General features: G+C 36.6%; 1 protein-coding gene across 2 annotated transcripts in view; it reads right to left on the bottom strand.

Annotated features, from left to right (window-relative positions):
* Nucleotides 1–3,884: 3,884 nt before the first annotated feature.
* Nucleotides 3,885–14,762, bottom strand: part of KIF5B (kinesin family member 5B) — a 35,523-nt gene continuing 24,645 nt past the window's right edge. For both annotated transcript variants that reach the window (XM_086742021.1, XM_086742022.1), the window contains exons 17-26: nucleotides 14,509–14,626; nucleotides 14,095–14,156; nucleotides 13,895–14,004; nucleotides 13,602–13,703; nucleotides 11,647–11,707; nucleotides 11,462–11,533; nucleotides 11,178–11,282; nucleotides 10,440–10,656; nucleotides 8,509–8,641; nucleotides 3,885–6,454 (exon numbers count right to left, since the gene is read on the bottom strand). In XM_086742021.1, coding sequence (XP_086598147.1) covers nucleotides 6,448–6,454; nucleotides 8,509–8,641; nucleotides 10,440–10,656; nucleotides 11,178–11,282; nucleotides 11,462–11,533; nucleotides 11,647–11,707; nucleotides 13,602–13,703; nucleotides 13,895–14,004; nucleotides 14,095–14,156; nucleotides 14,509–14,626 — 987 coding nt within the window. In that variant the 3' untranslated portion in view covers nucleotides 3,885–6,447. The remainder of the gene's footprint in view (nucleotides 6,455–8,508; nucleotides 8,642–10,439; nucleotides 10,657–11,177; nucleotides 11,283–11,461; nucleotides 11,534–11,646; nucleotides 11,708–13,601; nucleotides 13,704–13,894; nucleotides 14,005–14,094; nucleotides 14,157–14,508; nucleotides 14,627–14,762) is intronic.

The following is a 14,762-nucleotide window of genomic DNA, read 5'->3' as shown; positions in this document are numbered from 1 at the left end:
GAGCGAAGGGAGCTGTGCTGCCTCTGCAAAATAACCCACCAGGATGTGGAAACACCATAAGGCACAGCTCTGTGAGCGCATATGAGAGGATACCCTTTCCCAAAGGAGCTTCCTTTAGGAGCGGGAGAGGGTCACCCTGCTGCAGTCCCCGCTACGCATCAGGCCCTGGAGACCACAGATGGTCACCGGGCTGCTGCATGCAGCGGACACTAAAAGCAGAAAGGCCCCGCCATAGGCTGTGGTTCAAACAAGCTTTCCTGGGCAGCAGACTGTGATCAGTCATGGTTTCTGCTGAAGGGTATTTCTTGCATTAGAAGCATTTAAAGAATCGTTTACACCTCCTCAGGAAAAGACCAGCACAAAACACCAACTTGTTAATGGGTCGAGGAATGATCCTGTAAAACATCTATCCTGGCAGCACACCACCTCCCCGGGCTGATCAGAAGTGGACCTGGCAATGGAGGCGATAAGCAGACAGGTTAACACTCACATTTACACTTTGCTGAACTAATTTACTTTTTAACACACTTTTTAACGCTGCTGCTGACGAAAGCCAAATCAAGCATCCACTGGAACAGCAAATGGCTTCACAGATTTCTCCAATATGGTGGTATCAGCTGTGAAGTGTATTCATCTCTGTTTGCAGGAGACAATTTGAGCTGACTTTCTGAACAGGACAGCTCCTCTACGTACTCGTTACTCACAGCAGACGCTGTGGAAGCAGCCCTCTGAAATGCACACCTGGGAGCACCTCCGAGTCATTTCCAAACCCAGTTTTGTGGGTTTAGGAATGTGGCGAATGTGGCTTATGCTGCTCTCCTTACTTGCTGGAGGTATGTATCAACACTTCCCTTGGTTCTTTAGGTGGAGGACACAGTTGATGAATCCATCAGCAATACTGGTAAGCCTATGCTGTGCAGGGCACAACAGATCCTATAGCAAGTATCCTGCTGAAACATACACCTACAAGGGATCCGGGGTGCAGATACGCCACGCCACATTATGCAACACCCCTTTCTTTCCCCTTTGTAGCCATTAGCCTCTTACTTTCGTTTTCAAAAGTAAATAGGATAAATATGGTCTATTACAATATTCTCATTGTATTTTCCTTCTTTTCTTTTGCATTATACTTTTCTTCTTCGGGTAACTCTTTCTCTCCCCATTACACTGGATAGCCTAGCTGACTGATAACTTCTGCACCTTCAACTTTCATAGTGAAACACTAAAAGAAGTTAGCTCAAATTATGAGGCTCAAAAAAATGAGTTAGCAGCTCTCCTTGCCCAGTCCCGCTTCACTTGTCCTTCCCCTCAGCAGGCACTGATTAAAGATAAAACGATGAACAGTCCTGTAGTGAGTGAGCTCAGGAAAATTAATCAGCTCAAAACTCCACAGGCAAAAATTCTGACATACCCATCAGTCTTCAGTAATCATCTTCCAGACATGCTTTCCGTGTTGTTTAGCAAGGTTATGTTATGTTATGTACTTAAGTGACTCGAGACAGTTTTGCACATAACACATATTAAATACAGTGATGCATTCTGATGCTTCCTAAATTGGTGTTACAACTTCTTGGTTCATACAAGAGAGAAGCCACTCCAAGCCAGTCAACAGAACAAACTTGTTCTGTCAATGAATTCCTTAGCAGTTTGTGGGTTACCAGTGCAGGTAACTGCTGTTTTTCCTTGTCAGAGATGTAATAATATTTTTTTCTTAATTTCAGAAGTAATATCAGGTCATGCCATTGCTCACAAGAAACTCCAGAGTGAAAGGAGATTTAATTTGCCTTTTTGAGCACCACTTAGTCCTTGTCTGCAATTAAAAGGGTTTGAGTTGGTCATTCCCCAGTAGAGATACAGATCCATTCAAATATGAGCACTCCACTGCTGTGACTGAACCAACTTCTGTTAATAAGATACACTACAAAATATTTTATAGTATCAGATTAGCTCATTATTGAGCAGTTTTACAGATGCAATTTCTTCCTCCCAAGATCTTTTCTTTTACATAACTGTACTGGCAGACTTATATATATATATATATATAAAAGACCTATCAATTTAGCTAAATCTTTGTCTGAGAAAATTATCTAGAAGATGATTGCAGCCTCACATAACTAGATTGCTCCATAAAACCCATCAGTTCAATAGCAATCAGAAAAAAAAAAAACAGAATCAAGTGTTACAGATTACTGGGAAAGAAAAATGAGTCTCAAGAAAGACAGAGGTCTATAAAAGTCTGGGTGGCACCAAAATGCTGGAAAGGGATTACTCTCTCTGAAACAAGAACAGAGGGTCACCAAGTCAGCAGTAGCCAAGTTAAAAAACAGAAGTTCATTAAGTAAGTGGTAACTCACAGGAATTTCTTTCCAGTAGAAACCAAGACAAGTTTACATGCACTTGAAAGAAGACTGTCCAAGCATGTGGATAAAAGGAGAACTTTGAGCATCTGAGCTGGCACTTTTAGAGATGACTATTGAAGGGAATCATCACATTTGGCTGATTTTCTGGGCAACCCATAGATATGGCACTGCTGGAGACAGATTTAGCTAGATGAGCCCTTGGTCTGAACCAAATCAACCATTTGTTCTGTCAAATGGTCCAGAACAGATGATCTCAATTTCATTTCCCTCCTTCACTGGCTAACCGGGAGTACATAAAGCACAAGCAGCTACAGCTTAAGCTGAAAATACAGTAGGCATCAGGTGCTACAGATGAATCGGCAGTTTTCGGAATTTGTAATCGGCAAGCAGGCACTCATTCTTCAAGCATCTCAATGCAGGTAAAGTGCATTGTCATCTTATGAAGTCTTTAAAATTGGACTTTTCAGGAATTAAATCAAATGCACATCATATGCCCAAACCCTTGAGCAGCTTCTACATTGTTTCCTTTCAAAGTTCCATTTAAAAAAAAAAAAGTAAAATAAAATCTAAGTGCATCTACAGTTCCTTGATTGCCAGTAGGCCCGAATTCAGGCCTAATCTCGAGTTCTTAAATTTCCTTCTCCTGGAAAGAAGAATGTATTGTTGTCTCTGACCTGACTTCAGCTTACCCTAGAATGCTTACTCATTAAAAAAAAAAAAAAAAAAAAAATCCCTTGATGAATAGGATGTATCAAGTCTTACATCTCTAACTCCCAATTGCAGCTAAGAAATAACTACATGTAGACATAGTTTAAGGAGAGTAGAGTTGGGTTTGCAAGTGAAGGTTTTGGGGCTTGTTTTTCAGGTCTGTTTTTGAAAAGCTAATACTAAAATAGATCGGTACACTGCAAACAAAACAGCTGCTTTGAGCGAAAGAGGAAACCTCTCCTTTGAGAGAAAGAATTCCGACATCTACACCCTATGCCAAGGCAGAATTTTTCCAAGTGTGTAACTTATTGTATCCAAGATAGATAGGGTGAAAGTCGATGTTTTAAAAAAAAAAAAAAAAAAAAAACAACAACGGAACAAAACATACACAACCAAGAGAAGCTATTAAAAATGGATACTAAAGTTGGCATATTTATAAGCTACATAGGGTGTATGCCTTTGGGAGAGGTCTAAGTAATCCCAGATTGAAGGGGTTCAAATTCTGATATACTGTGGCTATAATCAATATCTGAACATTTCCACACGCATCAAGTATTGGGGTTTTGTTGTTGTTCTTTTGTTTCCTCTGGGGATTTCTTGTTTGTTTGTTTTTTCTATCATGAACAGTCTTTTGAAAACTAAGACTTAAATATTCATATTTGTGTGGGGGAAAGCTTATTTGTATTAACAAACACTGGAATAAGAAGTTAGAGACATCAAGTGATCATGATTTACAGAGAGGTAACTGGTCAAGTGAAAAATATTATAGGGAGACAATTTAACAAAGAGGGGTAGAGACTGAATAAATGCACGAAGTTCAAAGATTTTTCTTCTCTTTATTTAAAGACAAATACATTTACAGCATGCAGGTAAGTTAAAACTATATGGCGTCTTCCCCAAACCAATTGTTTTAATGCATCTTAAGTGTACTGAAGTTAAACCATATTCCACAGGTAGACTTGTCCTCTCATGTCAAATTTAGAGTTACACACAGTAGTGAGTCAGCATTTAAGTTACGTAAATAATTTAGTTGTTCACCAGAAATAAATATTATTTCACCAAGTTCCTATCCTAAACCATCTTTTAAAAAATATGATCTAGAGGAACATAAAAAATAAGAACCATTCAAAGACTGCAAGTTGAAACAGCAGTGTTGAACATTCCCCATACAGACTTAATTTACAAAAACAGTAATTGTCCTGTCTGGCTGACCTATGACAGCCAAACAAGAAAACAAAAAGAGGTTGTGGTTTTGTTTTGTGTTTTTTTTTTTTTTTCTTTTTTTTTTTACATTTTAAGAGGCAGTTCTTGGTAAACTTCATAACAGGTTTAAAATAAAAAAAAAGTTTAAATATAAAAAGGTGATGTACACTGAGCTACAAGCTAGTTATCATCTAATGAATTTTTTTAAACACAGCAATTTTCAGCACCAAAACCCATGATAATTACCTACAGGAACGAAACTCCCATTCAAAGGCATGAGAAAAAAATCCTGCTTCATTTGAACGTAATTAAAATAAAGTGGTTTGTTTTTTATGATTGCATATTAACAAATGAAGGTCTGAAAACCTGTAGTTAACACTGAGGAAGATAACAGACAGTGTTGTTTCCACTATGAGAAATTTCAAAGTAGTTTGCTATTCCTTTATTTTTCTTTCCTCAGTGTGCTGTCTTTAACCATGCTCTAAAACAACTGCAAGTTTGGAGTGTTTGACAGCCTTAATGAACAAAACAGCCTTAAAAGCTGAAAACTCCAAAATAGTGAGATTTCCGACTGATACACTCCACCTTTAAATATCAAACTATTAAAAATTCAGACTACTGTAGATATAGAAAAAAGTGGTTTAAGGTCTAAAATCTGACTATACTCCATCATAATATAAATATTTTGTCTATTTATAATATAAAAGTTGAAAGTGATTTGCTGTCTGAACAATCGTAAGAGTCTCTGCTTCCACAAAAACTGATGAATACTCAGCAAAAAATTCAAACCAGCAAACAAAGTGGTACCAACTGGGCCTGGAGAGCTAACTGGATTCTTTCAGTAATACGAAGTTCCTTCTTTCTCAAAGACTTGGTAACTAATTTCTATCCAGAAGAAGGCTGTTCTAAAAATCATAGTGGCTAAACCCTATGAATAAGTTAGGCAAATTATGCTATAAAATTTTAAAACGCAGGTTCAGCTCAGTGGGAGTACTGGAGCTCAAAGACAAAAAACATGTTTCATTTTGTTAGCCACTTTACAGGACTTTATTGCAAAGAGAAGAAAAATATTCAACAACTACTACTTTGGACATTTCATATACCTACTTACAAACAGATTACAAATACAATTCAGGGTAGCACTTTATTTATTTTATTATTTTTTTAAACACGTCTCTGGGATTTCCAGATACATCAGTTTTAAAAAGTTGTATCCTTTATTAGTGTATCTGAATTCATTGGCCAGTTGCTGAAATTTCTTTTTAATTGAAAGTTAAAATTTTAGCCATAAATTCCAGTACTGTGTATGTAGTGGAATATCAAGTTAAATTTTAGATTGCGCTCATTTCACCATTTTAAAATAGCAAAAGTGAACCATCACAGATACAGACAAATGGATCCACAGGCTCATCGGAATGAAGCAGAATGTTTTCACTCCACCAGACTGCACTGTGTGTAGAATCATGAACAGGACAGATGGCATAATCCATTGCCAAAGTCTTTTTTGTAAACTTAGGTTTACTTTTATTACTGTACAATATTTAATTCTAAATTACCCGATAAACGGGCATGTAATCAGATAACAGTTAAACAGCCTTGTCCATATTGAACTCTTCAGTTGTGTGGTGTAGCGATCGCAGTGCCTTATGGCAGCTGTTGTAAGCACACTTCAGTATTCTTACACTGTACAAATAGATTTAGTTCCAATGCTTTATGTAGCATTCCAAAACAAAACTGTAGAGTGCTGTTTTAATTCAGTGGGACATGTAGTGTTTATGTGAAGTGATACAAATGAAAAGCATACTTAAACACTGTTGCACATTTCCTAAGACAGTAAGATGTACAGAAATTAAGCTAGAAAATTTGAACTAAGATTTTCTCAACATACATTCAGCTTGGCACAGTGCAGACTAAATTTAAGACATGAAAGACAAACTGTGTAATGAGCAGAGCTACACTTTAAGTAACATGTCATTTTTCAAGACGCCAAAATTGCACTCTAGTTTTTTTTTGGGAATCAGTTAGCAGAATTCGTAGAAGGGGGAAGAGCTGTACAGGCCAGGTATAATTTATACATTTTCAAAAAATAATCCTACAGTCCCCAAAGGGAGAGATTATTGTCATGGAATGACTCCCTCTACATGATATCCAATCCTCCTCACGCTGCATATATGTTTCAGCAACTGTAAATGGGAAAAATAACAGAGTTAAGCACATGTACCTCATAAGCCAAAAGAGTCAAGTTATTTACATTTACAGTAGATCTCATTCACTATTTACACAGCCTTTAAGAGCCAAATTCTTAGACCACTCAGACAAATGTTAATAAAACATCAGCTTTAGAATAAGAAGTTATGCAACACAAAACATTTAAGCAATGCTGTCTGTTACCAACAACTTTACAGCACAATAAACTGACTGGGTATCCAGTCTTGGTTGCCTTAACAGAGTTAACATTACAAACACAAACCAATTTACCATTTACCATGACTGGTGCTACTTTTACAGGCCAGTAAGAACTGTATGGATACCACCTACTCGCTTCTACAAAGTTTTGACTTTGCTATTTTTGGAAGATGAAATGGGAATGAAGAGATGATTTGGAATTAATCATCCTTAAAAAGTTTGACTTGCATAGGGAAATAAGAGTTTACTATCTCTGTATTTAATGGTCCCAGAATAATTTGTTAAACAGTGGTCTCCAAATGTAAAACAGTACATCATGTTCGTAGTGTATCAGAAATTTGGTTTGTTTGTTAAAAAGGTGTTCTAGCCAACACTTAGCAATTTTCCACTCCTTCGTGACTTAGCTATGCATAGTTCAAAAGTCAAAGTGCTAAGTCTCCTATTTCAATTGCCCAAGACCAACAATGAAAGCTCCTCTCTGAAGCAAGATGTAAGCTCAAAGTTCAGTTATTCATTGCTGATTATATCAACTATTAGAAATACTCTTAAAGAAGTATGAGACTAAACAGGCTTTCTTCAGTTAGAATTCTAGTCAACAGCAGAGCATGTGCAAACTCATGCTAAAGTAGGCATCTAAAATAAATTACGTCAATTATACCTCGAAATGTCTCTACATTAGACAGCTGAGCTAGCTACTTTGACTACAAAGGCAATCTATCTGAAGAATAATTTCACCATATCAACATAATATGATAATCAAGAATCCATGAATCCTTGGTCATTCAAGGTAAATGTTATTCAAGGTTAAAGTACATGTATCACTTCAACCTCTCATTTACTAAGAGACACTACAAACAGAATCAGGTACCCTAACTAGTACTACAGCCTGATTTTCTCTACATTGGAGAAAGCTTTGAAAAGTCAGTCAGCTAATAAAAAGAAACAAATGGAAACAAGATTAACATAAGCTGCTTTGGAGCCCTACAGAAGGGAAGCACCCAAGATTCAAGCACCACACAACCATTTTAGGAGTGTTTTCAAACTGAAGATGCAGATAGCCTTAACTAACGGAATGCCTAGAAGACAATTACACAAACGCTCAAAAGTGAAGATGACAAGAGAATGCAGTGCAGCATTATTCTTAGGTGACCCACAGACCAACCATAACATAGACATTAATTAAAAAGAGATGATTCTGTGAGCAACTTAAGCGTATTAAGTATCAGACTACATGTAATTACTTAGGAGATTACAAGTATTTTCAAATAAGTGCCTATATTAATTTCAATTACTGTAGGTGTATTTTTGCTAGGCTAACATTTTAAATTTACCCAATGAAGACATGAATTTTTCTATTAAATACTTCCAAATTACTGACACATGAAACAGTATGCAAATGTAGTAACAACAGCAAATAAACAACATACAAGAATACAGTCATTTTTTATTTAATCGCTGAATGTTTTCTGAAGAAAACCTTATTTAAAAAGATACTAGCAAGCCAAAAGAATTTAAACTGTCCACTCCTTTCCCAAACAGTAGCTATTGGCTGTGACTGGTAACTATCTCCAACTGACTGTTTTCACATTTTGTTCTACTCCAGCAGAACAATTTCAGAACTACCATTTTACAACAAACTCCAGTTTTGTAACAAAAGCAGCAGCAGCATTAGTCAGATGTACATGTATACTGTTCCTCTAACTACAAAATTCTGTAAAAGAATAAGTTAATTTGATTATTCAAATGATTTTATGCCACAGAATGAACTATAATAAAACTAATACAAAGTCATTTAATCACACATTTTAAAAACCCTACAAGACAAACTTACACTTTGTCTTGCCGTCCTCCACCTCCACGCAGTGCAACTGGCTGGCTGTTCTGAGTGAACGCACCTCCGCCACGAATCGCACTTGGATGAGTTGGAGAAGCTGCTGGATGCTGACCAGGACGGATAGGCTTAGCTGCATGAAAAGAAATATGACTTACAAATATATACATCACAATTTTACCTTTCATTACTCAAATTTACTAATGCTTTATTTTACAGTATCCCAAATGCAGTAATCAAAATTAAATGCACTCTGAGTAAGAAAATAAGTTTAGGAGATTGTATTCCGAGAACCTAACGGATTAGTCAGTTGTAACAAGCCCTGAAAAATAGACAAGAATTAAAACTAGCAAAACTTTTGATAACGATTACCTTCACACATATTATCTTCCCCACCTAATATATTTCCCTGTGAGAGTCCTATTTCTTGGCAGTAAGAATTCAAATAAGACAAATTGCTAGATAAAATCTCATGAGGGTTATGTTCCTGTAAGGAATCATTATACCCTGGTGTATTTCCCACATCCACTTCATTGATAAGCCACTAGTTATTCTGCTCTGCAAGTGGTTTTCCATACTAATTACCCCAGAGATAATACTGCTTCAGCAACTTCTTACCACTGTATAAAAATAAAACTTGCTCTATTACTGGATTAAAAAACAGTGATTCTGACAGGCAATTCAAAGCTGCATAGACTTTGATAAACAAACTGTATTTTCAACCAGATTTGCACTAGGTCTTAACAGGACATGCACAATAGTATGACTTTACAAAGTTCTGTAACATTAAACAGAAGCATTTAAAGTTTCAGCAGGTAAGAATGGATATAAAGTACCTACAGGTAGCAACTGCATCAGAGAAACACTTCCCAATTTCTACCTTATAGGAAGCTGATCTCCAGTAAGATATGACTAGTTCATCTAGACATTTAAGTACAAGAGGCTTTATACTTGTGGTAAGCTCAGTAAAGAATTCTGTTTATCTTCTTGGAGATCACTGGAGAGAAAGCACCTGTCTTCAAATTGCCACTTGAAGCAACTAAGAAAAAAATTATAGCTTTATTCTGCAACAGCTCTTTGCAGACCTACAGAATATGAGTGAAGCTTAACTACAATGCTCATTTCAGTTGCATTAGCATTTAAGAGAAGCGTATTGATGACTTTGTCAGGACAAGAGAAAGGCTGGAACACAGTTACTTCTATGACAATAATGTAATAGTCACAGTTAAGTCCTCCACAGGTCACACTCTCTTGGGCATCAGCACTTGACAGTGTAATGGCAGGAGGAAGTCCAAGGGAATACGACTGGTTTTCCACCACACAATAAGAAACACTACTAGCTACTATATCTTTCTTTTTTTTTTTTTTTTCCCATTCTTTTCCCCTACGGGGTACTATGGAGTACTGTATGTTTTGGAACAAAGAACCAAAAAGGTAAATAGGGATTCAGGATGTTAGTTGTGAGTTTCTGTCTGCCCCTCTCCCAACAAGATCAAGAGAGAGCAAGACAGTTTTGTTGTTCAAGATGATGGCTTAATCTCTCTCCTTGCTCTGGAATACCTACTTAGTCTTAGAAACTGGAATGCAGTTACAGACTTAAGATTCACATTCAGTGTATTGTTTTGTTCTAGGAAACAGAACACACATACAGGCTAGAATTCTAGGTTGGTAAGCCTTTTTCACCGTGTACAAAAATCCAGCTACCAGGAAGAGCTCTATTTAAAATAGATTAAAAAAAAAAAACCCCAAACAACCATACATCACCACTCTCAGACACTTACAGTCTATTAACCAAAATATAATTCATGGCAGAAAATACATCATGTTCACAAATGCAGTTCCAACTAGGGTTGAAATATGTGCACATGCACAAAGATCAAAAGAATCAGGAGACAGATGAAGCTTTAGGGGACAAGGGATTCTTTACTAACCAATTTGTGCAGAATGTCCTCTTCTGGCCATGTTCTTGGATCTTACAGCTTCCTTTATACGATCTACTTCTTGCTGATACCGCTTGCGATCACGAGAAGCATTCTCTTTGGCTTCCTTCAGTGCAGACTCCAAAGCTTTAACTCTTTCAGCTGTAGCTCTAAGTCGCTTCTCCAGTTTAGGAAGTTCACAGCGAAGATCTGCATTATCACGTACCAGCTACAAAGACAGAATCAATTATTTTCTTGGTATCTCTCTTCATAGTGAGAGCCAAACACACACCTTCCTTCCCCTAAACAGGCAAAGCAGTAGGTCTACTATATTATCTTTGCTTAAGCTTTTGGTAAATCTAGTAGTTCATCAGTAAGATTGCCATGTGAAAGTCAGTTACTGTGGAAGAACATGCTACTCAACATCAGCACTTAAAGTCTACATTTTTCTTCAGTCAGAGACAGGCAATCGTCCCCGAGACTGACAGACTAACTCCAAACACTAACTTGGATCTTCTTCAGTTTCACTGCAGCTATTTTGTTACACACCCACATGTACTTAAAATAGCTATAAATTTACTTTACAGGAAAACTTCAGTTTATTGTTTTATATCAAGAGACATGCCCAAGATGTAGAAGTATTTAACTATAACAGTTACTTTATGACCAATATGCATTCAGTAACTTCTATAATAATGCACCTTAAGTAGTTTGTTTTTAATTAAAACTTGAAATTAAGCCTCATTGTACCTGCTTGTGAACCTTTGTAAGCTGTTCAAGATTATTCTCAAGGAAGGAAATCTTCTGTTTTTGCGCAGCACTGCCTCCGGTATCATCCGAGTCAATCTCGGCACTCTGCAGTAACAAAGGAATGGGGAGGGAGAGAGGAAGCCGAGTACAAATCTGAACTTGCATATTAAGATCAAGCCAGAAAAATTACAACGCGTAAAGATCAATTCCTAATTTAGCTCTAAACTGAAATTTATGTAACATTTTCAGAAATACCAAGTTTCACTACGGCACCATGTTATTACCTTTTTCACTCTAGTAGCCAGATCTTGAACAAACAACTTCCGAAGATTGTGAAGAGTCTGAAGTTCTTTTGCCTACAGTTAAGGACAAGAAATTAAAAAAAAAACAAAAACAAAACACAAACCTTAGAAGGGTTAAAAAAAGCAAGTACTGACATTTGCTTTAGAATATATCCTGACTATCTTACCACAGTCTCTTCCAAACCCTTTAAATCTTGCCTTGCTTGTTCCCGTCTGTCCTGCATAACCCTAAAAGAAAACAAATTCATTCTGAAACATCCCAGCAAAAATGGAAATTTTAATGTTCTAGGAGACTAGAGTGATAAACACTATATGGAACAAATGAAAAATGTCTTTCAGAAATTGTCAATAAAGGATGTAACCAACAGATGACATCACACTCAGAAATTCGTCTGAGGTGGGGCAGGAGTAGGGGAGTTGCAACAGGAAAAGACAGAATTACTTTTAATATTGAAGGAATAGAATCAAATACATTCAGATGCATAAGTTTCTAGAATACGTAAAGAAAGACTCTCAGAGTCAGGTTCAGGATGAATACTTGGGGAGATCTTATCCTACAAATATTCTTAGCTCTGACCAGCTCAGATGATAAGTATCCCGTGACAGATTAAGGATTTTTTTCTTTGTTTTGTTCTACCACCTCGTTCCCAACACATGTGCCAAAGTTAGCAGCATAAACAACAATCTCAGTTTACAGGAATATAACCTAATTATTACCACTTTACAGAGCTTCTGTCTTCTTATTTAACAAGAAAGCCTTTACTGTACTGCTAATATTCTCTCTCAGAATTATAAGGCAGTGCAACTACTAAGATAACAGGATACAGGAAAGGTATGCAGATTTTCTGACTCCAGGTTGGAATAGGAAGGCCAGTGACTGCAAGAAAATGAAGTGTTCCCATTAAATAGCCAAAAATCTTTTTTTTCCTCTTGAAATTCTTCTCACTCTGCCAGTTCCACTATTATTTCACAGCTAAATGATTAAACACTTGAGGTAATAAAATATTCTAAAGAACATCTCAGCATCCTATCCATTTTTCAGACCTCAATGGAAAAGTAGTTCCAGGCATCTTACACAACTCTCTAAATAAAAAGAATAAAATGTGAATAATCTGCATTGTTTCTGGTCTGTTATTTGCCACGCGCATTTATGACACACGACGAAAAATAACTGTATTTAAAAAGGCTGGGGAAGGACACAGAACACCAAACTGATTTTTAATGCTTCTTTGCAAGTCTTTTGAAGAGGAAAGTTTCTAATATAGCAAGTGCCTTTAAGGGATCAATGCTATATACAGTTTAGCCAGCAAACTGAAATAAGAAGCAATAATGTAGATCAAATCTTACAAGACAAGAAAACCTACTGTAACTAATGTAACTTCTGTAATGACTGTGGCATATAAATAAATCAGAATAATATGGATTCACAAGTCACTGCATGCTTTTAAACATGGCCAAAAAGCATGCACTCCTGACAAAGGTGTAAAGTATAATATATTATACAGAATATATTATATTCTGTAAAGAAATTCATCTATGCCAGAAAGGGGTTGCTATTGATACCCTAGAAACATTTCCAGGAGATTACAGGCAGAATCCTAGAAGTTGAGATCTGTTTTTCAGCTTGACCCTTGGATACTTATTTGCCAGAAGAATTAAATTCTCATGCTTTTATTAACTTTTCAGTCTCTAGTTCACAAATACACTGTGTTTAGTTGCTCAATGAAATATGCAGCTGTTTAATCTCAAGAATAAGCCATTTAGAACCACCTAACTAGTTAAATCGCACAAGAACCAAGGGAAGGGTAAGAGAACCGTTATAAGCCTCTTCCAGTCTTACAATATGCAATACTTAGCTGCAAATTGAGAAGTTTATTACTCCAACCTTTAGCATATTAACAAAGAAAAACTTGTGGCCTTCAGATCTTTCATAATTTTACTTCCAATTTTAAATATTAAGGCAGTACAAAAGTTTTTTAAAAGGTTAAGTTCAGTAAGGTTCTGGAGCCTCTCTATTAGGCATATCATACAGCGAGAGCCATTTCATCACGTTACATCACTAGTTTTTAAAACTTAAGTGTTCCTACACACATTTGTTTTATGCACCATTATCATCACTTACGTAAGTTCATGCAGTTTTCTACTTTTCTCCTGATCAGTTGCTTTCAATTTCTCATACTCAACTCTAAGACGTTCCTGTTCAAGCATCATCTTCTGGTTTTGGCTGAACATAGAAAGTAAATATTATATCAACCCAACCTGTCAGACAGGACATTCAGACATTCAGTAAAGCAACACAAGTTAAAAAGACACTGCTGGAGGAAACTCTTGCCATTTCCTTCCCACCATACTGTGCTTCTATACTCACACAGTCCAGAGATATTTGGCGCTACTAAAATAATGACAATTACTTACTCTTGAAGTTCAGTGATAAGTTTCTCCTTTGCATCAACTTCATCTCTTAGGCTACTGATTTGTTTCTGATGCGTCTCACGATGGCTCTGAATTTGCTGTTCCACAGCTTGCTATTAGAAAAAACAGTATTTATTATACACTTTAAGAAGTTGCCATACTTTCCTTTTTTTTTTTTTTTAAAAACAATGAAATTAACTTACCTTGACTTCATTTGCAGTTTGAACCTTATTTAAGTGCTCTTTCTCCATCTCATGCACTTTTTCTAGAAGGGATAGATGACAGAAAATACATTTCAGCCAGGTAACTTGGCGATCATGGGGACAACGGAGTTAATTCCCTCTTCCCTACCCAATATATTCCCACCTTAGAATTTGGAAAGTGTTCCTTCCCACCACAAAGATAAATTAAATCAGTAACATCTTTAATTTAATCATATCCATAGCAGTTCTTTCAGCCAGCAACCATGCCTTCCCGTTCATTCTACACGTTCAGTAGCAAAAAGCCATTCTAAGGCTCTGCCCTTCAATCTAAATAGAACTGAACAATTTCCTGTTTATTGCTATATACTTTAAATGGTGGTGGTGGTGGGTGGGGTGTAGGGAGGCAATTCCTACCCTGTGCTCGGAGTTGAACTAATTCTTCATTAAGGGAATCCACAGACTCTTCCAGTTGTCTCTTTTTTTGTTCCACGTTCTGAAGATATTCAGTCAAGGACTTGATCTTGGCTTCATGCTTGTAGAATGGAAAGATTAATTTACTTTGGAACTAGCTATCACAGAATTACATCTCCATCAACAGTTTATACTTATACTTTTAAAACACGTAACCTGATCTCAAAACAAAAATGGTGCAAACTAAACTAAGAATA

Source organism: Chlamydotis macqueenii, chromosome 2 (genome assembly GCF_036417535.1).
Source record: "Chlamydotis macqueenii isolate bChlMac1 chromosome 2, bChlMac1.mat, whole genome shotgun sequence".
Classification (NCBI taxonomy): domain Eukaryota; kingdom Metazoa; phylum Chordata; class Aves; order Otidiformes; family Otididae; genus Chlamydotis; species Chlamydotis macqueenii.
Note: the sequence above shows the minus strand (reverse complement) of the source record. Positions and strands in the feature narration are given on the sequence as shown.